At 38.7% G+C, this 20,790-nt stretch overlaps 7 protein-coding genes across 7 annotated transcripts; 4 read left to right on the forward strand and 3 right to left on the reverse strand.

The window, feature by feature from the left end:
* The first annotated feature begins 34 nt into the window (after positions 1 to 34).
* Positions 35 to 2,445, forward strand: LOC6651181 (TBC1 domain family member 22B). Its single transcript, XM_002073528.4, has 6 exons — positions 35 to 462; positions 526 to 739; positions 970 to 1,138; positions 1,208 to 1,739; positions 1,808 to 2,031; positions 2,114 to 2,445. Exons 1-6 carry the CDS (start codon positions 90 to 92, stop codon positions 2,249 to 2,251), a joined length of 1,650 nt encoding a protein of 549 aa, XP_002073564.2. The 5' UTR covers positions 35 to 89; the 3' UTR covers positions 2,252 to 2,445.
* Positions 2,319 to 5,419, reverse strand: LOC6651182 (exocyst complex component 6). The gene is made up of 3 exons (XM_002073529.4): positions 5,229 to 5,419; positions 4,069 to 5,168; positions 2,319 to 4,001 (listed from the first exon to the last, which is right to left on the reverse strand). The coding sequence occupies exons 1-3, from the start codon at positions 5,302 to 5,304 to the stop codon at positions 2,892 to 2,894; spliced, it is 2,286 nt and encodes a 761-aa protein (XP_002073565.1). The 5' UTR covers positions 5,305 to 5,419; the 3' UTR covers positions 2,319 to 2,891.
* Positions 5,420 to 5,669: 250 nt separating this feature from the next.
* Positions 5,670 to 7,918, forward strand: LOC6651183 (major facilitator superfamily domain-containing protein 10). The gene is made up of 5 exons (XM_002073530.4): positions 5,670 to 6,281; positions 6,340 to 6,687; positions 6,755 to 6,828; positions 7,147 to 7,322; positions 7,392 to 7,918. The coding sequence occupies exons 1-5, from the start codon at positions 5,826 to 5,828 to the stop codon at positions 7,787 to 7,789; spliced, it is 1,452 nt and encodes a 483-aa protein (XP_002073566.1). The 5' UTR covers positions 5,670 to 5,825; the 3' UTR covers positions 7,790 to 7,918.
* Positions 7,919 to 8,318: 400 nt separating this feature from the next.
* Positions 8,319 to 12,376, forward strand: LOC6651184 (ras-related protein Rab-11A). Its single transcript, XM_023180552.2, has 5 exons — positions 8,319 to 8,380; positions 8,587 to 8,738; positions 10,855 to 10,976; positions 11,249 to 11,597; positions 11,666 to 12,376. Exons 2-5 carry the CDS (start codon positions 8,699 to 8,701, stop codon positions 11,797 to 11,799), a joined length of 645 nt encoding a protein of 214 aa, XP_023036320.1. The 5' UTR covers positions 8,319 to 8,380; positions 8,587 to 8,698; the 3' UTR covers positions 11,800 to 12,376.
* A 246-nt stretch (positions 12,377 to 12,622) lies between these two features.
* On the reverse strand, positions 12,623 to 13,837 carry LOC6651185 (transcription initiation protein SPT3 homolog). Its single transcript, XM_002073532.4, has one exon. The coding sequence runs from the start codon at positions 13,778 to 13,780 to the stop codon at positions 12,656 to 12,658; it is 1,125 nt and encodes a 374-aa protein (XP_002073568.1). The 5' UTR covers positions 13,781 to 13,837; the 3' UTR covers positions 12,623 to 12,655.
* A 274-nt stretch (positions 13,838 to 14,111) lies between these two features.
* LOC6651155 (DDB1- and CUL4-associated factor 12 homolog) lies at positions 14,112 to 16,152 on the forward strand. Its single transcript, XM_002073533.4, has 4 exons — positions 14,112 to 14,485; positions 14,557 to 15,111; positions 15,177 to 15,581; positions 15,641 to 16,152. The coding sequence occupies exons 1-4, from the start codon at positions 14,219 to 14,221 to the stop codon at positions 15,791 to 15,793; spliced, it is 1,380 nt and encodes a 459-aa protein (XP_002073569.1). The 5' UTR covers positions 14,112 to 14,218; the 3' UTR covers positions 15,794 to 16,152.
* Positions 16,153 to 16,538: 386 nt separating this feature from the next.
* Positions 16,539 to 20,407, reverse strand: LOC6651156 (GRIP and coiled-coil domain-containing protein 2). The gene is made up of 5 exons (XM_002073534.4): positions 20,197 to 20,407; positions 20,005 to 20,107; positions 16,946 to 19,944; positions 16,772 to 16,889; positions 16,539 to 16,700 (listed from the first exon to the last, which is right to left on the reverse strand). The coding sequence occupies exons 1-5, from the start codon at positions 20,248 to 20,250 to the stop codon at positions 16,609 to 16,611; spliced, it is 3,366 nt and encodes a 1,121-aa protein (XP_002073570.1). The 5' UTR covers positions 20,251 to 20,407; the 3' UTR covers positions 16,539 to 16,608.
* Between the last annotated feature and the right edge of the window lie 383 nt (positions 20,408 to 20,790).

Consider the following 20,790-nt stretch of genomic DNA (forward strand, 5'->3'; position numbering starts at 1 on the left):
TACACCGGCGGCTGGTCACACACCAGTATTAGTGTGGCCATATTCCAGAGATTATAATGACGCGACTGACCTAATCGGGGAATAATATAATGGATAATAATGTAGAACAGGATCCAATAAAACAACAAACAGCAGCATCAGCAACAACAGCCACCGAAATATTGACAGGCACACGGACCATTGGAGCGGGAGGAAATTCAACATTTTGGAAGAATAGCGGAAGAATTGTGCCCGGATTTATATCGCAAAGTCCCAAACACAATCCAAATCTAGACAAAGTCTCGGCTACAGTTGGGCCGGGCGGGGCGGTTGTCCGGGGCAGCGGTGGCGCTATGGTCTCGACATTTCGTGACTACCAACAGTCGGTGAGCGATGCATGGGATACGGGCGATGATGAATTCTGCATCATAGGACGCAGCACAGAGGAGGCGGCGGCCGGCGGTAATGGTGCTGGTGGTGGGGGTAAGGCAATGATTACAAAGTTACATATTTTAAATATTTCATTTAATTTATATAAACACGCAGCCGAAGCTACTCGAATTTCACGTCAAGTGTCACAAACAGTTGCCCTCAATGTCATCGAAACGCATTCTCGTAGCAATCCAAACCACGTCACAAACAATCCTGATGGAAATGGTAAAAGCTCAGCTGACCTGGCGCCAAGTATTCGACAACAATCGACGGAAGACAACAATAAGGAAGAACGCCGTCGATCGCTGCCAGATAACAATGAAAACAGGTGAACAAGAAATTAATGAAAAAAATAAAAGCAACAAAAAACGGGGGCAGGTTCCACAATTGTGCAAACACTAAGTGCATTTGTAGCAACAGAGCGAAAAAGTTAAATACGCCTGCTGAATTATAATTTTATTTATTCATTAAACAACATTACTCATTTCTAGTCTTTCATGCTCTTGTGAGTGTCTATAATTGTATTCCCTAAAACTTTTGTAATATTTATATCATTAGACTTCGTCTGAGAAACTATCCGGGACGGCCGCAGCTGCAGAAGATAAGTTCCAACTGCCAAGATAGCGAATATGAGACCAAAATCGAAAAATTTCAACTGCTACTGAATTCCCCACAATTGGATTTGGTAGCCTTAAAGAAGCTCAGTTGGTCGGGTGTTCCGCGTAAGGTAACTATAATGCAATCATTCAATTCACACCCACCCACCACACCTACTTTTCTATTCTTTTCCACTTAGATGCGAGCCGTCTGTTGGCGTTTGTTATCCAAATATCTACCGCCCTGTGGGGAACGACGAAATGCTGTGTTGGAGAGCAAACGTCAAGGCTATCAAGATCTGAGACACAACTATTTTAGGGTTGATAGTCAGGACGAGACACAGCAAGATACCTATCGTCAGATACATATCGATGTACCACGCATGAATCCACAAATTCCACTCTTCCAGCAACAGCTCGTACAGGAGATGTTCGAACGTGTTCTTTTCATTTGGGCCATCAGACATCCAGCCTCGGGCTATGTACAGGGCATTAACGATTTGGTTACACCATTTTTTATTGTATTCCTTCAAGAAGCTCTGTCACCTGATACAGATTTAGAGAAATACGATATGGCCACATTGCCGGAAGAAACACGCAACATTATCGAAGCTGATTCGTTTTGGTGTCTCTCCAAGTTTCTTGACTGCATTCAGGATAATTATATATTTGCCCAATTGGGCATACAGGAAAAGGTGAACCAACTCAAGGATCTTATACAACGCATAGACGGTAGGTAGACTCAGGGAATATCTTTTTCCCTCTCTATAATTGCAAAATGTTGTGGTTTTTTCTTGCAGTAAATCTGCATCGTCATCTACAGTCACATGGAGTTGACTATTTGCAATTCTCATTCCGGTGGATGAACAATTTACTGACACGCGAACTGCCCTTGCATTGTACGATACGTTTGTGGGACACATATCTGGCCGAGTCGGATGGCTTTGCTTTGTTTCATTTGTATGTTTGTGCTGCATTTCTGCTGCACTGGAAGGAGCAGCTAATGCAACAAAATGATTTCCAAGTAAGCGGAAAATGAAAAAAAGCTTTTCTTGAAAACCATTTCTCCCACATTTATTAACACATTATGCAATTGTTGCCTCCAGGGTCTCATGTTGCTGCTACAAAATCTGCCAACCCATAACTGGTCCGATAGACAAATTAACGTGCTGCTCGCTGAAGCATTTCGCTTAAAGTTCACATATGCCGATGCGCCCAAACATCTGGAGACGAAATTGAGTTGACAAAAGCAAAAGCTACAAAAACAGCAGAAGCAGCAGCAATTCATATACGTAAAATAATAGAAATTAGTTTTACTGCATACACAATTTTCTCGTGGAATATTTAATAATAATAATAATATTACCTACACATACAGACATACTGATACATGCATATACATTTAATAATAATCATAATATACAATTTGTTATTAGCAGTTTTTCCTCTTTCGTTTGCGCTTTGCACGAAAACTTAGTTGCGATTTTTATTTGCTTTGTGTTCTTTTTTCCCCCCTTTTTGTTCTTTTTAATTTGTATGTACATAAAATCCAAATTCCAAAATATAAATTTTACAAATCAAATTACAAGCAAATTTGTCTTTTATAAAAACAAATTCGAGTTAAAATCATTGAAAGCGCACAAATTCAATTGGCCTAGATTATACTTTAAGTCTATATATTAAATCAACATCAGAAATTGGTGTATGTGAGACTTGGAATACAGTCTATATTGATTAATCAATCAATATAATCATATAGTAGATCTAGGCGAATATTGTTATTAATCTGTCTCAAACCAAAATTCTCAACGATAGCTAGATAAAGGGAATTTGTCTTCCATATGTATTCTCGTATGTGCCACTCCGTAAGACTATTAAATTCTTTCAATTTTGTCTTTCGGCTATATGTTTTAATTGCTTTAGCACAGTTTCCAATAGTTTTTTCTTATCATTTTTACGGACGAGAGAAAATATTGGCTTTTTATCCGCCTCCCTTATTTTTTCCAATATCACAATAATTGTTTGCGGTTGCACCAGTTGATAGCGATTCTCTTGCTTTCCATAGTCATGGAAATAAGTGCTCCACTCCTCCAGGATAAGTAAGTCAAGTAGTTGTCGATTTCGTAGAAAATATTTACTCAATTCACCCTCTTTTAGTCCTGGCACAGGTTCGGAGGCAGCAAAAAATTCACATTGCATTAGATCCAAATTGATTTGAGTTAGAGCACCAGTTGAAATTTGCTTAACATCTTCATCAAACATAATGGAATAAACTTTATCGGCAATATGTTCACAAGTCCGACGACATGCCGCTTGGGCAATGTGTGGCAACTTAAACGAGAAGTTATCAAATGTGCTCTTCAGATATGAAATCATGTCGGTGATAAAGGCAGATGCTATGCCCGGCGGTTCTACTAGTAACCAATCGTAGGCACTCAATTCAAAGAACTCATCTATCTTGGAACAGATGCGTACACCAACTTGCTTTTCGGCATCTTGGCGTGCCACATGAAACATTGTTGCTGACGGAGTTTGCGACACATTCCGCTCTGTATTCGTCATATGACAGACAAACTCATCCAGAAAGGGTCCTGCCTTATCCAGATACTGGGTATCAATAATGATTTGAATAAGCTGCGGTAGCGTGATGCTTGGCTGACGGAATACGACTGAAAGGCAGCCGCTGAAGCTGCGTGTAAGCAAGAGATTGGCTGCCTTACGAACCATAGCAGCTACTTCATTCGGTGATAGTGTAAGCTCTTCGGCGAACTTCATACAGGCATACATAAACTCCTTGGCTTGGTGATAAACCTCTGGCACCATCCGTGAAAATGGGAATTTTTTGGGAAATGGAGCCGTTTCCAACTGCTCAGAGTGAAAGGGGAAACGTTCAATAATACTTTCATATTCCTCAGCATTTTCCACAATCATGGGCAGAAATTGTTCTTTGTCCAGAATGTCGCGAAACACATGAACCCAACGTTGTAGAAGAACCTGTTGAAGGAGATATGATGATATTATATTGTTATATATATGTAAATACGATATTCTGAACACTCACTTCATTGTAATGATCCCTCATATTGTGGAGTAACTCCCAGAGTATATTGACAGTATAGCCATAGCATTTAAATGTATTTATAGACAACATTATGAGATTTTTAATTCTCAACAAGATATTGGGATCCGTGCAGGAGGAAGAACTCATGCTAATTTCATTGACAAACTTTGTTAACGATGTAGACCAGAGATCTTCAAGATAGCTATTATTGACCACATCTCCGGCAGTATTCTTAACATGATCCTCCACCACAAAGAAACCCACAATGGCACATATATAGATCTTATATGCTTCCAGATTATCATGCATATTTGGTGGTGGCTGCAATACCAATTTCGCTTGATCTCGCCGCTGTTGTCGATAGTCCTTTTCAAAGTATTCCCTTTGACCCAAAACCATGTATATATGCAGACAACGATAGATGGGCGAGAAATCCAATAAATCCTGAGCACTAACATTACCGCCATCTTCATCACCACCGCCACCACCTGCTTTCTGTTGTACATATTCCTGGATAATGGCATTTATATCCCGCTTCTGCATTTGCTTTGTATGGGTAATAGCCACTTCGCCAATGCGTGGCGAGAATTTCCTGATATTCTCGAGGAACTCCCGGAAATCTGATGCAGCCGATCGCCGTATGTTCTCCTTAATAATGGGTATTTGTATCTGCATTTGAGTGGCAAACCGATAATTGTGTTGCTTCAGACGTGACAGATGCTCTGCCTCTAAAGTTTCCAATGTACGCAGGGCTTGATAGTAATGCTTATTCTTGGCCTGTTGAGTGAATTTCATGTAACACTCGAGAGCGGGTAAACACGATTTTAAAGCCTCAATTGCTTTAGCCAAGTTCGATTCAATTTGACGTGCTCTAACCAAATCGTTGCCCTGCTGTATGACAGTTAAACTCATCTGCCTTAACGAGGAGTCCAGGGAGTGGACCTCATCGTGCAATTGCTTGGCCTGTGTCCGCACCTGCAATAACTCTTGGATGGAATCTATAAATCCCTGATAATATAGATTACAGATGCGTTCGATTTCCTTGTCATGACTGCGAATACGCTGTTCCAATTGCTCTCCAATGATCTTAGTGTTGTTGCCTTTAAAGGATTGCAATGTTTAGGGGCGTAAACAAAAGAAACCCTTCTAATAAATCTCACCTTCAAGTATTGAGCGAAAAGTTGGTCCCCAGTAGTCATCTACGGCTTCTATATCCTGTACTGTCACCTTCGACATGGTTAAAGTCCGCAGTTTCTTCTTTTGTTGCTGTTTTTTTTATTTATAATTGTTAATAACACCGAAAAAGAATCCAATTTGTTTTGTGTTTCCTTTCCACTTTGTTCCGCATTAGTAATGATTAATCTATCGATTGCATAAATATCGATAACAATGAGAACGATACATTTAAACTTGTTGCATTTCATGCATACAGGGTGTTGCGAAAATTACTTACCCTGTTCTGCACTTTAAATCTTTTTTCAAAAATTGACCTTAAAATTTATAACAAAATCTCTATTAAAAAGAATAACTTTTAATAATTTAAGCCATTTAAATTATTTTAACTGGCACCGCAATTGAAATTTCATGTGTCATACAGGCATAATTCAACTTTCACTTCTGGCGCGGCAGTTGCTTGTTTGCGGTTTGACCAAGTAAAAGAGATTTTTGTTGCCCAGCAAGTGACAGTGATTTTAGATATGTGGATTTAATAGCAACGCTTTGTACACGCACGCAGTTTAATCAAATCAACCCAAATTATGGCCAACATACGGAGTCGCCACAACACAACAAAATCAGAGTTGGAGGCGAAGGAGGAAACAGAGTCCCTAACAACAAACAGTAGTGGCCACAACAACAACAACAATGATGGGAAGGAACCATCAACGACAAATACAAAAGAGAAATGTGACTCTATGGTCTACATTATATTCTTATCCCTGCTGTTTGATTTGTTGGCTTTTACAATAATCCTTCCATTGTTACCTTCACTTTTGGAATATTATCGACTGCATGACAGTTCCGGTTTGTATGCCGTACTCACAGATCGAGTACGTTGGTTCCAGCAACTAGTTGGAGCACCAGAACGTTATATATCGGTGCTATTTGGCGGTTTTCTTGGATCTATGTTTAGTTTTTTGCAATTTCTCGCCAGTCCCATTGTGGGAGGCCTCTCAGATTACTATGGCCGGAAGCCGGTGCTGCTGGTGTGTGCGGTAAGTGGAATGTTAATGTTCTATTGTAGCCAGTAACCACGATAATTTTTGATTACAGTCTGGAATTGCTGCTTCATATCTGATTTGGGCCTTGTCCAGCAATTTTGCTCTTTTTGTTTTGGCCCGTTTTGTGGGTGGCATTAGCAAGGGTAACATATCCCTTTGCATGTCCGTTATCACAGATGTGTCCAGTGAAAAGACCAGAGGACGCGGCATGGCTTTAGTTGGTATAGCTTTCTCACTGGGATTCATTGTGGGCCCTATGATCGGAGCCATGTTTGCCATTTACTCAAACAAATCAAGCTCGGGTGGATCATGGTTTGTTCTCCCTTCACTCTTAGCCTTGGCACTGGCTTTGGGAGATTTGCTAGTACTAGTATTTTGCTTAAAGGAAACTTTGCCTAAGGTAAGAATAAATGAATATTTAAAAATGGTTTCCACAAATCTTTACATATTTTCCTTCCCATTTGTAGGAGAAACGCATGAAACAGATATCATCTTCCCTATCCTATGCATCGCAATTGCTTAATGTCTCTTCCATATTCAGGTTTGATTTTAATTATCACAATCTCGTGACTAATTTTTAATTAATCCAGAAAACTCGCTTGACTAGTTACTTAAATTCCCCATACAATGTACATACATACATTGTGCATATTACAAATTTAGTTAATTATAAGAGTATTCAATATTCAACGTCGTACAAAATGTATTTTTGTTCTTATCACTAGACATGGGTTTTGATTAAAAATAGGCAAATTGGATTGAAGGTTTGCCCCATATAGTAACTAGTCAAAGCTTAAGTGGATTTCCCCAACCTATTGTATAATCTTCTATAACAATGTGTAATTTAACTTTTTCGTAGATTCTCTGCCATTAAAAATGTGGCGAAAAAGGACATTGAAGCTCTGCGCTCCTTGGGTCTGATATACTTTTTGTACTTATTCCTATATTCGGGATTGGAATTTACTGTGACATTTTTAATGTATCATAAATTTGGTTATACATCTATGGATCAAGCAAAAATGTTCTTAACAACAGGTTAGAATTTAATTTTAAACACAGCACACTGAAAACTAAACCCTTAATGCATAATGAATTGAATTTCAGGTATTATTATGACCATACTTCAAGGATCTGTCGTTCGTCGATTGCCTGCGACAAAAACTAAAAGTTATGCCATTTATAGTCTATATCTAATTGTTCCCGCCTTTGTATTGGTCGGTCTAGCGGAGGGCAGTGGCATGCTCTATGCTGGAATGATTTTATTTGCCATTTCCACAGCCTTTGCAGTATCTTGTTTGACCACTTTGGTTTCTAAATATGGCAACGATGATCAAAAAGGTTCAGTATTAGGAATATTCCGATCCTTGGGCGCCTTGGCAAGAGCTCTGGGACCCGTCGTAGGTTCCATAGCCTTTTGGTGTGTCGGCTCAAAGATAACTTATATTACCGGCGGATTATTACTTATATATCCAGGTGTGGCCTTGCAACGTCTACGTATTTAAGTTGAAAGTAATTATTTGAACGCAATATTATAAGTTTAAGACCAATGCTAAGTATTAATTGCACATTTACTTGATGTATTGTTTTCATTTTTATATGTTTTTTGTAATAAAACGTCTTTTATAAAACTAGTTAGATGTTTATAATGGAAAGAAACTTGGTAATTAAGCTGTTTATTACCTTGATGATAAAAAGTAGGATAAATTACCTGGGTTTGGACATGATTTCAAAACATGTCTTAAGTTTGAAAAATTATCTTACTTAGAGTAATCTTAGTTAGTCGGAAATTTGAAGGAAAAAACTTTTTTATTAACAACAAAATGACATACAAAACGTATTTAATAAGTTGGCCCTATTATCGAGGACAAGGTATTAATTATAGTTATCTCATTAATTAAAAAAATAATTGAGAAACAACATATTTAAAATGCCTCGAACTGATATTAAAATTCGTATTTCAATACGTTGCCCTGGTAAAATTGTTATCGAGTATACCGATTAATCGAAATCCAGTGGGACCGTATTAAATTCAAAATAGTTGGGCTGGCAACCCTGGTAAGAAGAAAAAGAGGAGTGACTGTGACTAAGTCTAAGTGAGTGTGGTGCAGAAAATCGTAAATAAATGCAATTAACGATATTTAAAACAAAGCAATTTATTAATTAATTGAGGCCTGAGAGGAGCCTCTTTATTGGACAGAAATTTTGGACTAAATACTGCAACTTAAATACAAAAAAAATTGATTTCAAATTTTTCTCTTTCTTTGCAAACACAAATACAACTACAATTCACAAAAAAAAGTGTAAGAAAAGTGTGTGAAACGCATAAAGAAACAAGGATTATTGGATTTTACATCACACATAACTCATCAGGAACAAGGATCCAGAAGTGAATTTATAAAAACTAATACAAAATGGGTGCAAGAGAAGACGAATACGATTATCTGTTTAAAGGTAACTAAGCACCGGCTGAATTTATAGTGTGTGTGTATGTGTGTGTATGATGGGCTATGGCAAAGGGAAACTTGAGCAGCGGGGGTAAAATGACGCAGTCACTAATTGAAATTAATTGACAGCATAACAGGAGAATGAAAAAATATGGGCAAAATAAAGGAATAAAGCAATTTTTTTGAGTGTTCGTGTGTTTATGTCCATATATTACGCCCCCTGAATACTTACTCAGTGACGTTGTGCATGTGTCTGTGTGTGCAATGTTTTTGTTGTTGCACTTGCCTGCCCTTTGCTCCCCCACTCCCTGACACTTATTCTCTCGCTCACACTGTATGCCTACTATAACTGTATGTTTCCCGTTGCCCGCAACTCTAGCCACGTTGCAATCGAAATAAATAATCTTGATAAAAGCTCACAAATACTTGGGTATTTTAGGAATATACATATGTACATAGGTGTGTTGTTTGTGTGTGTGTGTGTGTGTGAGGAAGAGTATGTATGTATGTGCATAAGGTTAAAAACCAAGACAGACACCCCCGCAAACTTTTCATCTTTGTCTTTGATTAGATTGACAGCATTTAATAATTTGTATTCAATTTTCGCAATCCCACCAAGAGAAAGAGATAAAGACAGTGGCAAGAGAGTGTTTTCTCTCGCATGCAAAGTTGAACAACTTTACATAAAAGTCACGCTCAGCGGATGTTTCAAGTCGCACAGTGGTCTAAATACAATTTATTTCAAAAAGTAGGTTACCATTTCCCACATGACGCAGTTTCTTTTATGATCTTTGTTCTCACTCCCATCGTCCGTAGTTTTATTGCGTCTTCAGAAATTTTTATTTAAAGAACAACAGCGCAACAGCTGAGACACGAGCTGAGCTGAGCTTCTTCTCACATTTCTCAAATAGAAGAAAAGAAGAGCTAATGCGAGAGAAATATATTTAAATATAAATTTTTCTTTTTGTTATAAGTCACACCAATAAATATATTTTGCCGATTGGCGATGATTGTTAATTCTACCATATGATCGACTTCTGACTCATTCAAAAAGTATTTCGATGCGATAAACTCTTAATCACTTAAATTAGCTAAAATCAGGTAATTAAGCAACAAAAGAATCTTTTATTATCTAGTAAGTTAGTACATTTCATTGTAAGTTTCTATGTATTATTTATATCCGTTTTGTACCGTTAATGGTAATTGGGGCTTTGAAGAATTTCTCTTAAAGATCGTGGTTGTTAAGCCTCGTCATGGTAGTAATATGACTCATTACTATTTTCACTCTCTCTCTCGCTCTCGCGGTTCATCAGTCATATGCTGATAACTGTAACCAAGTTGGATAAGTTGGTACCCCAAAAATGAGACAGAGTAAGAGAGAAGCAGAATAAGTATGTTTGATGAGTTTTTTATGCTATTTTTTGACGTGCAAATATTGTCGGAATAAACAAGTTCCAACAATTCCAAAATAGAGGAGAAAAAAAGGTGTCAAAACGTGGAAACCCACAGACAGACAGGTTATTAGGTTATTTAATTTATTCATTTACTCTCTGTTTGGCTTGCTGATAAAAATGTGTCCTTTATTTTCTCAATCAGCTTTTGATTAATTCTATTGTACATATTGAGTTAGCGGAATAAATGTTATTCGCTGAAATACATTTTGCATTTATTAAATTCGTTCATTACCTCAGGGAAAGCACACACACCCACAAAAAACCACATAAAATATTTATTTTTCTTTGGCCGAAATAATCTTCTTCCTCCCCCACCCTGAGTTCATAGTAGAATAAGTAGCCAATCTTTTTATGTATTTGCTGACCTTGAGGGGTTCGAAATGAAAACAGAGCCAGTGTCAATAATATGCACAATGTGTATACACACATACAAGTGTATAAGCAAAGAGGACACGACCTAGCCAGCTGACTCTTTGTTACTGCTTTCTCTTTCTCTCTCTCTGTTGGACCCCCTAGAAGACCAAGACATGAACTGCCATTTAAATTATGCAACTTCTTTAACAGAGTGGCCGAGGAGGAGGGTTAGTGGTTAAGGGGTATATAGGCATTTCAATTTGTACTCTATTGTTTATATTTGTCTTTTGTGTTTACTTTTAATCCCTTTTACAGTTGTCCTTATCGGAGACTCTGGTGTGGGTAAAAGTAATTTACTTTCACGTTTTACGCGCAATGAATTCAATTTGGAGTCCAAGTCAACGATTGGTGTTGAGTTCGCAACGCGCAGCATAGAGGTGAGTAAAAGAAAGCTTAATAACAATAAAGAAAAGGCCGAAAATAAATTTTTCGAACCATCGCATATTTAATATTATTTAATAAACCATAAGTTTTAGTCGCTTTAATTTTAAAATCAATGAAAGTGTTAAAGCAATTACGATGCAAGCTCTAAAGGTTAAATGAACTCTTTTGTTGTTGTTTATTGATTTTCATACAATATAAGAGGGAGAACACTGCAAATTGCCTTTTTAAAAACCTCTTTATTTTGCTTTTAACCCCCCACCTGCAGGTTGATGGCAAAACAATTAAAGCGCAAATCTGGGATACGGCCGGACAGGAGCGTTATCGCGCTATTACCTCTGCCTATTATCGCGGTGCTGTTGGTGCTCTGCTGGTCTATGACATTGCCAAGCATTTGACATATGAGAATGTGGAGCGATGGCTGCGAGAATTGCGTGATCATGCCGATCAAAATATTGTCATTATGTTGGTGGGCAATAAGTCCGATTTGAGGCATTTGCGTGCAGTGCCCACAGATGAGGCGAAATTGTTTGCCGAGCGTAATGGCTTGAGTTTCATAGAAACCTCAGCTTTAGATTCAACAAACGTTGAAACGGCATTCCAAAATATACTCACAGGTGAGTGGAGAAATGTTACAACAAATTATTACAAATTGTTACTAATTTATCTTATTTCACTATTGCAGAGATCTATCGTATTGTGTCGCAGAAACAAATTCGGGATCCACCGGAAGGTGATGTCATTCGTCCGTCGAATGTGGAGCCCATCGATGTTAAGCCGACTGTCACAGCCGATGTACGCAAACAATGTTGTCAGTAGCGCGGGGGGGGTAGGCAGTTATCATCTACCATTAACAGCAACAACCACCAGCAGCAGCAGCAGCCAGACAACATCAAACAAAACAACAACAAAACCAACAATAATTAATTACAACTACCAACAACAACCGAATGCATAAGATTTTTATTATGTATGCGTTATTTTTTCTTTCTTGTTTTTCAATCAGCCACAGCATTATTCAACATTAAAAAGAACAACAAATGGACACCATCCGGCTGTAGTTAACTGCGGTTTAAACTGAACTTTTATACAAAACAAACAAACAAACGAATAAAAATATATAAAGACCGAGGAATAAATATCGCGAAAAAAACAAAAATTTAAAAAACAAAACTAAGAAGAAGAACACTCCAAATTCAGTTTAAGCTGTAGAACTATAATTTATATAAATATATACATAATATGCTAATATTAAAAATATTAATATTATTAAATTTTTTCGTCGCCACATAAATATATAGTTGTAAAACAAATTATAATGATGATGATGATGAAACAGTTTCTTTCGGCCTAATTGCAAAAAATGTTGCCACATACATACCTACATACATATAAATCTTGAGTTTTTCTTTTCTTTTTCTTCATTTTTCAAGCTAGCTGATAAACAGTTGTAAAACTTTAAAAAGAAATGCATAAATGAAACGATAAGTATGTCATTTGTGTTTTTTGCTATGTTAAGTGTGATTCAAATAAATATAATTTAAATAAATCAAAAAGTAACGATTCTTCTCATTAATTTGCAATAAATTAACTGCGACTGTTAATTGATCTTTTAATTTTAATTTAAACGATTCTAAAGGCATAGGGATTTGAATTAATTTTTATTGCATTCAATTTAAATGGCCAAAAAACTACGCCGGAAATCAATGTCACAAGAGTTACGGTATCTTCCAATTTTTCGGCTGCTCATCTGACGGAATCTTCGCATAGCTTCATGGATTTCCTGCACGCTAATGGGTTTAACCACCTCCATGCCTCGACCTTGGGTGACTTCTGGACAAACGTGCATCATGGCTGGACTGCCCCCGGCGGAGGTGACACGGCTATATGGCTCAGTCGTCCGATTGTCCGAATTCAGGCGCGACAATATCGAATAGTCTACAATAGCGGCAATTGTTTCATGGGCCAAATAGGCCAGGATGTTCATGGTGGGCGTTGGTATACGCAAATCCGCTGGCAAATCAAGAAATCGCCGGAATTTGTTCTTAATCTTCTCGCCATGACGACAATAGAACGAAGTCTTTCGTGCTTCATTAAACTCAAGGTATTGTTGGCCGGTTAGGATTTGAGAGATGCGATCGGCACGAAAGAGCCGACGCATGCGATCCTCATCGTGAAGTTCATGAACATCAATAGCCAATTCCTCATCCTCCTCCTGTTGTTCAAGGTCGTCCATAAAATCCTGTGGTCGACCCGTCCGAATGCTTAGGAATCTCTTTAAGATACGCATATCCTTTAAATGCTTGCGCATTCGAGCGATCTTAACTGGATGATTACGCATAAGGAACTCAAAATCTGCTTGTGATGGACAGGGATTTTGCTTTCGTCGCATGGCCACCAGCGATGCCTCATTAAAGATGCCGCGCAGCTGCTGCTGAAGTATTTGCTCTACCAGTTTGACGCTAGTGGTTCGCGGCTGATCACTGTCCCCAAAACTGCGCATTATATCGGCAATCTCTGTGAGTAGAGACACAGGAGTGGTGTCATCCACCGGAATGGGTACCGGCTGGACTTGTTGGGCTGGTGGTGATTGGGTTTGTGCCTGGGGTGTTATATTGCCACTCTGCAAGAGTATTACTTGACGATGTACATGAATTGGCATCGTTTTGATCTCTTCCAGAGTTTGCAACTGTGGTGTTCCTGGAGCCGATGGCGTTGTCATTATGGGTGACGATGAGACCAAATCGCATGGTCCAACAGAAATAGAATCTTGCCGAGCGCGCTTTGCGTTATAATTCATTTTGCCGTTTGTTTATACAACAATATCTATTTTGTTTATTTGCTCTTTGAATAAGGTCACTCTTTTTTAGAGCAAGAGTGGCCATATTTGGTGTGACAACTTATCAACAAAAGAATGAACTAGTTCCTTATGTCAAATTGCGAACAAATTATTTAATTCTTTATGTGTATATGTGTTTCATTATGATTATTAAAGTAAAGTTATATAGGCTTGGTCTTAAATATATCAAGGTTTGCTTTTAATTCGAACCTATTCAATTGCTTTCTGGTATAATATCAGGTATAATAGTTTATTTTTTGCAGTGTACATTCTAAATGCAACTGGTCACACCAGACTTAAGCACCACCATCTTTTTGTTTTGGAATAATGGAGTGGGTAATAATTATTTGATTTTTCTTAGTTGGAGGCAACCAAAGGAATACCACACCCAGCAAAAACATGTTCAATGGCATGGTCAAGACAATACGCGATAGCATTGTAGGTACCTATCCTTCCTGTCATGTGACTTCGCGTCTGGAGGAGCGACGAGCCAAACAAAGAGCTCTGCGAGCAGAGAGACGACGAAAGCCGGACAAGCCCGATGATTTTGTGACCTACGAAGATTCTGGGAGCGATGAAGAGACGCCCCAGCAGCAGGAGGAGGTCTTAAATACATCGTTCAATCTGTGCGACTATCTAAGAAGCAGGGAGAGTGGCCTAAGAGACGTGAGTCCATCGCAATAGTCTATATAGATCATTACAATGACCATTGTACTTTGCTCTCTTTGTTTTGGCAGCGTCGCACAGTAAATGTGGAGTACACCAGCCGTTATGTGCTGACCCATGATATGCTAAGAGAAACCCAAATTAATTTGGGCTACATTAACAAAGTCTTCTGTTCGAAATGGCTAAGCAATCGTCAGGTTGTGTTTGGCACTAAATGTAACAAACTTCTTGTTTACGATGTAAATATGCGTCGTGTGGATGCCATTCCTACCCTGTCCAATAGTCGTGCCAATCATCCCGAGGTTCAAGGTGGACTCCATGCCATTGAACTATCTCCGAGTCGTTCATTTCTAGCCACTGGTGCAAGGAATTCCTCCGATATTGCTGTTTATCGATTGCCTACCCTAGATCCCGTTTGCGTTGGCGAAAGTGGACATCGTGACCTAATTATGGGCATGTGTTGGTTAGATGATCAATTTCTGGTCTCAGGTTCTAAGGACAATCGTATGGCTCTGTGGCGTATCAATGAGGATCACATGGAGTTTCCTGATGGCGGCGAAGAGGCATGTCCAACCTTTGCCACCATTCACCCCTTGAGTGTAAAGGAAGTGAGGACGGCGCAGAGGGTAAGACAAATTTATGACGATATTTTCTTTAACATGTTTACATATTATGTTGTTTTATTTTTTAGATTCGTTCGTTGTGCTTTAATAAAGAATTTAAGGAGATAGCTGCCTTATCGCTAAACGGGTACATTCACATCTTCAACGCCGAGACCTTTAAACAGACGCTGTCGCGCAAACTACCCAACTGCCAAGACAATGTTAGCATTGCCTATCATAGTGATGGTCTCTATGCTGTAGGCTGTCGCTCCTATACAATCCTACTGGATGCACGTACCCTGCAGACCATTAAGAAGATTACCTCCCGTTACAGTGGCTGCGGCATAAGGGCCACTTCATTTGAGGGAAATCTGCTGACAGTGGGCACAGGTTTAGGAATGCTGCTCTTCTATGATATACGCGCTGGTAAATATCTAGAGAGTAGTGTGAATGCCTCACGCACGGTGGCACTTAAATGCAGCAAAGGAATTGTGGTAAGTAGAGATTGCTCTATGCCGCTTCCCTATCAAGATTAATCTATTTTCCTTTGCAGTATCCTGAAGATGAAATGGATGGCTTCCAACAAGTGAGATATGTGCCCGCCATCTACACACATTGCTATGATAGCACCAGAATGCGACTTTTTGCCGCTGGCGGGCCTTTACCTGCCACCTTGGTGGGAAACTATGCGGGCGTTTGGCAATAGACGACACAACTTTCCAATCGGAATCAATTCAACTGATTAGTATTTAGATCAAGATTTTTGTGGACTTTTCCCCCTTATTCTGTGTGTGGGTTTTTTGCGATATATGCATAAATTGTGATTTTTATTTCGAAAAAACGAAGGGGGCGAAAATGAAAATAACCTAAGATTCATAAATTTGTAGACTACTTACTGGGTTAATTTTATAAATAATTTTTGCTTTTTATTTAGTTGTTTAAATTATGTATTTTACAATATACAAATATTTTTTAGTAAATTACAAGATCCTATTTATACAGATTATAATATATACCTATATATATATATATATATATATATATATATTACACATTAATGGAAAACGAAGTTTTTAGCCAACTCTAGCATTCATTTGATAGTCTGATCTATATATATATACATGCAAATATATGGTAATAGAATTTCAAATTTAACACAAAACACAATTGCAAATACGATTTAAAAAATATCTATTACGATATGGACAATGTGAAGTTTTTTGTTTGTTTTTGTTTTATATATCTCACCTAAAGAATTTGGAAAACAAGAAGGATCAGTCATTAAAAGATAGACCTTAAATCAGTTTGAGCGCCAAGGAACAAAATCGATCTAAATCTAAACGGATATTGACTGCAGATTCATCTAAAATCTTGGACGTAGACAAAAATAAGTAATATCTACAATTGTAATTACAAATCATTTCCCGAAATTGGCCAATAATGGATAGTAGTAATGAAATAGACCCGTAAATGTTTTTTTTGAATCGTTAACATAATACGCATACACAATTATAAGTAGAGCTAATTACTGTTGTTGTTGTTATTGCCACCACCGCCGCCGCTCCAGGCTGTTAGGAATCCCGTCCAGCTACGATTGTTACCATCAGTTGAAACTAAATTAGAAAGAGTTTAAAACAAAGTTTTTGTTTTAGACATTAGGTAACCAAAAAATAATTGATCTTACCCCTTTGGCCCTTGGCAACACAGTTAAGCATTTCAATTTCGTTGCGACTCAGACGTAAAATTGTATTAAGTACCGGGATCAAGCGTTGCCTTTCATCCGTATTGTTAAGTGTGAGGAACTGCAAGATATATCCTAATGTGAAAATAATCGAGGATTACTTTTACTTTCGCTTACCTTGAGAAAGACGTTCTTCAAGTATTCCGAATTGTGCATATGTTGTTCACGTTCTTCCGAACGCTCTTGGCGACGCAGTTCCTCCTTCAGCATGTCATTCATTTGTGTTAGTTTGGCCAAATCCTGTTCATTTTCTGCCAGTAGCGAAGTTAAATGTCTAACGCGGCTCTCTTGTATGGAAAGGCGCTCCTTGGTGGCCAATAATTGTGCGGCTGCATAATCCGCTGCGGCGCTATCCTCATCATCATTCTGCATGCTGACGCTGCGACCAAAATTTGATATGGTGGTCACAGTATCGCTAGTGATTTGATTAATGGACGTATTGAGAAGCTCGTCTAGTGGCATAAAATCATGGGATCGTCGAGACGAGGCAGTGGATATTTTACGCTGAGCAGCCAGTTGGGCCAAAGAGCTCTCAGTGACAGTGGCATTGGAATTTTCCATGTGATCGTTAAGAAGATAATCGATTTTACTTTGCTCTAGACTAGAGGGTAAAGATTCCTGTCCTTCTGCCGATCTCAATGGCGGCGGTCTATCCTGTGTAGGAGCTGTAACTTGCTTAATAAGCTCCTCCTGCTTTGAGTGTAATTCAAGAATTTGCTTTTTCTCAAGACGGTGAGCTGCCTCCGATTCTTCCATTTGTTGCCTATGTTGTTGCATTAGCTCCTGTTGGAATTTCAATTGACTTTGGTTCTCTATAGTGAGTATATCGTTTTGCTGACGTAGTTCCTCTACTAGTTTCAGGAAGTCCTTGCTGCGTTTTTGTAGATTGGCATTGTCCTGCTGCAATGTCTCCACTTGTAGCTCGAATTGGGCCAGTCGGTCAGCTTTGCCCTCATTGCTGGCACGTAGACTCTTCTCTTTCTCCCTTAACGAGGCCAACTCTTCGTACAGCTCTTGTTCTTTGTCCGAGCCCTTGTTTTGGTTTTTCCTTAATACCGCTTGGGCTTTGACCTTATATTCTGTGTATTCCAGTCGGATATCCTCTTGTGCCTGCTCTGATTTTCGCAATGCCAATTCCAGTTGCTGAAGCTTCTCCAAATGAAGCTCCATTTGCTCTGTTTTGGTGTTGAGCATTTGCTGGTTCTTACTTAACTTTTCTTCATTCTTTTGAAGACTTTCGGCAAGCTGTAGATTTAGTTGCTCTACTTCTAATTTCATCTGCTCCAGTTTACAGTCCAATTCCTTGTTTTCAGTAATGGCTAAATGCTTGGCATGTATTGCATCCTTGACCTGCTCTTGGAGATGATCAATTTGCTCTTTGAGTTGTTTCGAATGTAAAGCTTCGCCGTTCTTGGCCTCTTCCAAAAGGGTGATCTCTTTGCGTAGTTGCTGCAATGAGTTCTCCTTGCTGGCCAATGACTCTTTAGCCAGATCCAATTCTTGATTCTTGGCATTTAGCTTGGCACTGACATCAGCTAATGATTTCTCGGCAGCTTCTATTTCCAGATTTAAGACATTGGAATTTCTGCTTGGCTTCTCTTTAGATTTTAGTTTCTGATTCTCAGCCCTGGCGGCATTTAAATCCTGTTGCAGCTGACTTTGGGCTAGTTTGATGGTTTCTATCTCCTCCTTGACATCTTCCATTTGCTTAAGCTCTTGCAATTGCTCTTGAAGTTTCTTTTTTAACTTTGCGGCTATGGCACGCAATTTGTTGTACTTATCCTCGTAACCGTCGTCCAATTCTCGTAGACGACTCAATTCCTCGGCCCTGGATATGGTAGATGTGGAGAGAACTTCACTCTGGTTATCTATCGCATTGTTGGCCTGTTCTAGCTCATCGATTCTCGATATGAGTTGATCAATTTTTTGTGACTTTTCTAGAAGGGATTGCTGACACTGGGCAATATTGGCTTCTAGTTCCTTGTGACTCTTAGCTGTTTGCGATTCCTGCTCTTGCAGGCGAGAGATCATATCTCCCCGACCCTTGAGAGCCTCATTCAGCTCTCGCATTTCGGCCAGAAGTTCGGCGTGTTCCTGCTCCTTTAAGTGATAACGTGCCAATAGATCTTCATGATGATGACGCAGTTCAATTGATGTGCTTTCCAAGTTTTGATATTGTCGCAATTCTTGATTTCGTTCCTCAGATACTGTTTGAAGAATACTCTGCATTCGATTTAGTTTTGCCTGGACTTCACTTAAGTTGGGATGTGAATGTTGCTGTTGCTGATGGTCTTCTCTGACTTTATTAACCAAGGATTCAGCTCTATTTAAAACGCCTAGCCAACGATCCAAACGCAATTGGTCCACCTTTTCCCCTTTATTCGTTGTAGTTTCCTTTCTATTTTCATTGGCATAGTTTTGGTTATGTTTTGCACTTGTCAAACCATTTTTCAGTTGCTCGTTCTCCTCCTGAAGAGCCTGCATCTTTCCACATAGCAATTGCGAGGCTCTGATAATCTCCGCCTGCCACTTGCTAACAGATGCCGCATACTCGTGCTGTGTCTCTAACAGGACACATTTGCATTCCTTTAAATTCTTTAACTTACGGTGCACCTCGATAAAACGATCCTTTAGTGAATTGAACTTTTTTCTTTGCTCGGAGTTTAGTTGCTTAACCTTTTCATATTTCTCTTTAAGTTCATTTAGCTCTTGATTGGTCACAGACAATTCCTGCTTTAAATTGATGTTCTCTATTTCCGCTTCTTTGATTTTAGCTATGTCCTCTTCGAGCAGTTCCAAATTCCTGCGTTGCTTAGTGCCCAGGGCATTGACCTGTTGCATGGCCAATTCCATTCGTTCAACATCCGCCAGCAGACCATCATTCTCTTCTGTCAAACGATTTAGTTGTCTTTTCAAGCTTTCATTTTCAATCTCCAAATGGCTTAGACGTTCGGCATCATTTTTTGTCTGGCGTTTGAGACCTTGAACCTGTTCGGTTAAGATTAAATTTTTATCCGTAAAATCCTGAATCATCTCTTGCATGGCCGGTAAACTGGCTTGTTTCTCTGCTGCTCTTCTCAGGGCCTCCTTAAGTTGACGATTTTCCTCAGTGAGATCTACAAAAAAAAGGTTCAAAGGCTGATTAACAAATCCATTTCCATTTACGAACTATTTACCATCCTTCGCCTGTTTTGCCTTTTTCGCTATGCTAAGCAATCCTTTGTATTTGTTGATTATCTCATCTTTGCTAAGTGACTCAATCGGATTCGGCTGGGTCTTCTACAATGTCAATTCAAATGCAAATAAAGTCAAAAATCTCTTTACCATGAAGACGTCATCACATCCAAATTTCGTTGTGGAAGTCTTACCTGTGTCTCCCTCTCCCGTTCCCTTTCCCTGGGTGGCGTTACCTCTGTGTCCATGTTTAGTGTTTACCTGCCGGAGCAATCATTTAGTCCTATCCACGTATCCACCTATCATAAATCCTGGCGTGGAAAGTGCTGTAATTATCTCTTTTTGTGGGCAAAGCAAACATATGAAAAAATGTAAAAAAAAACTTATATTTTCCATGTAGTGTGACCAGATTTCGCAAAAGCGAAATGATTACAAATAATTTATAACACAGACCTACATATTTGAGGTCATGATAAAGTGTTTTAAGTTCAATAGGTATCCTATAGTTAGGGACACTATAGGCTATAGTAATTTGGAGGTGCTGAAATTATTCAAAGTGACATTTGTAGTTTTACATAAACAAAATGTTGTACTTTAAACGTTTTTTTTTAACGTATTACTATATTTAATAGCAATTTACAAAATATCAAAGAAGTACTCCGTTGCGGTAATGCATAAAATCTTACTTTCGGATATGATTTTAAAATAAGCAAAATTTTAACCAAAAAGTAGTTTTAAATTGTTGGAATTATTGGAATCTCTTGCATCTAACCAGTTGTTTATAAACA

Source organism: Drosophila willistoni, chromosome 3R (assembly GCF_018902025.1).
Source record: "Drosophila willistoni isolate 14030-0811.24 chromosome 3R, UCI_dwil_1.1, whole genome shotgun sequence".
Lineage (NCBI taxonomy): Eukaryota > Metazoa > Arthropoda > Insecta > Diptera > Drosophilidae > Drosophila > Drosophila willistoni.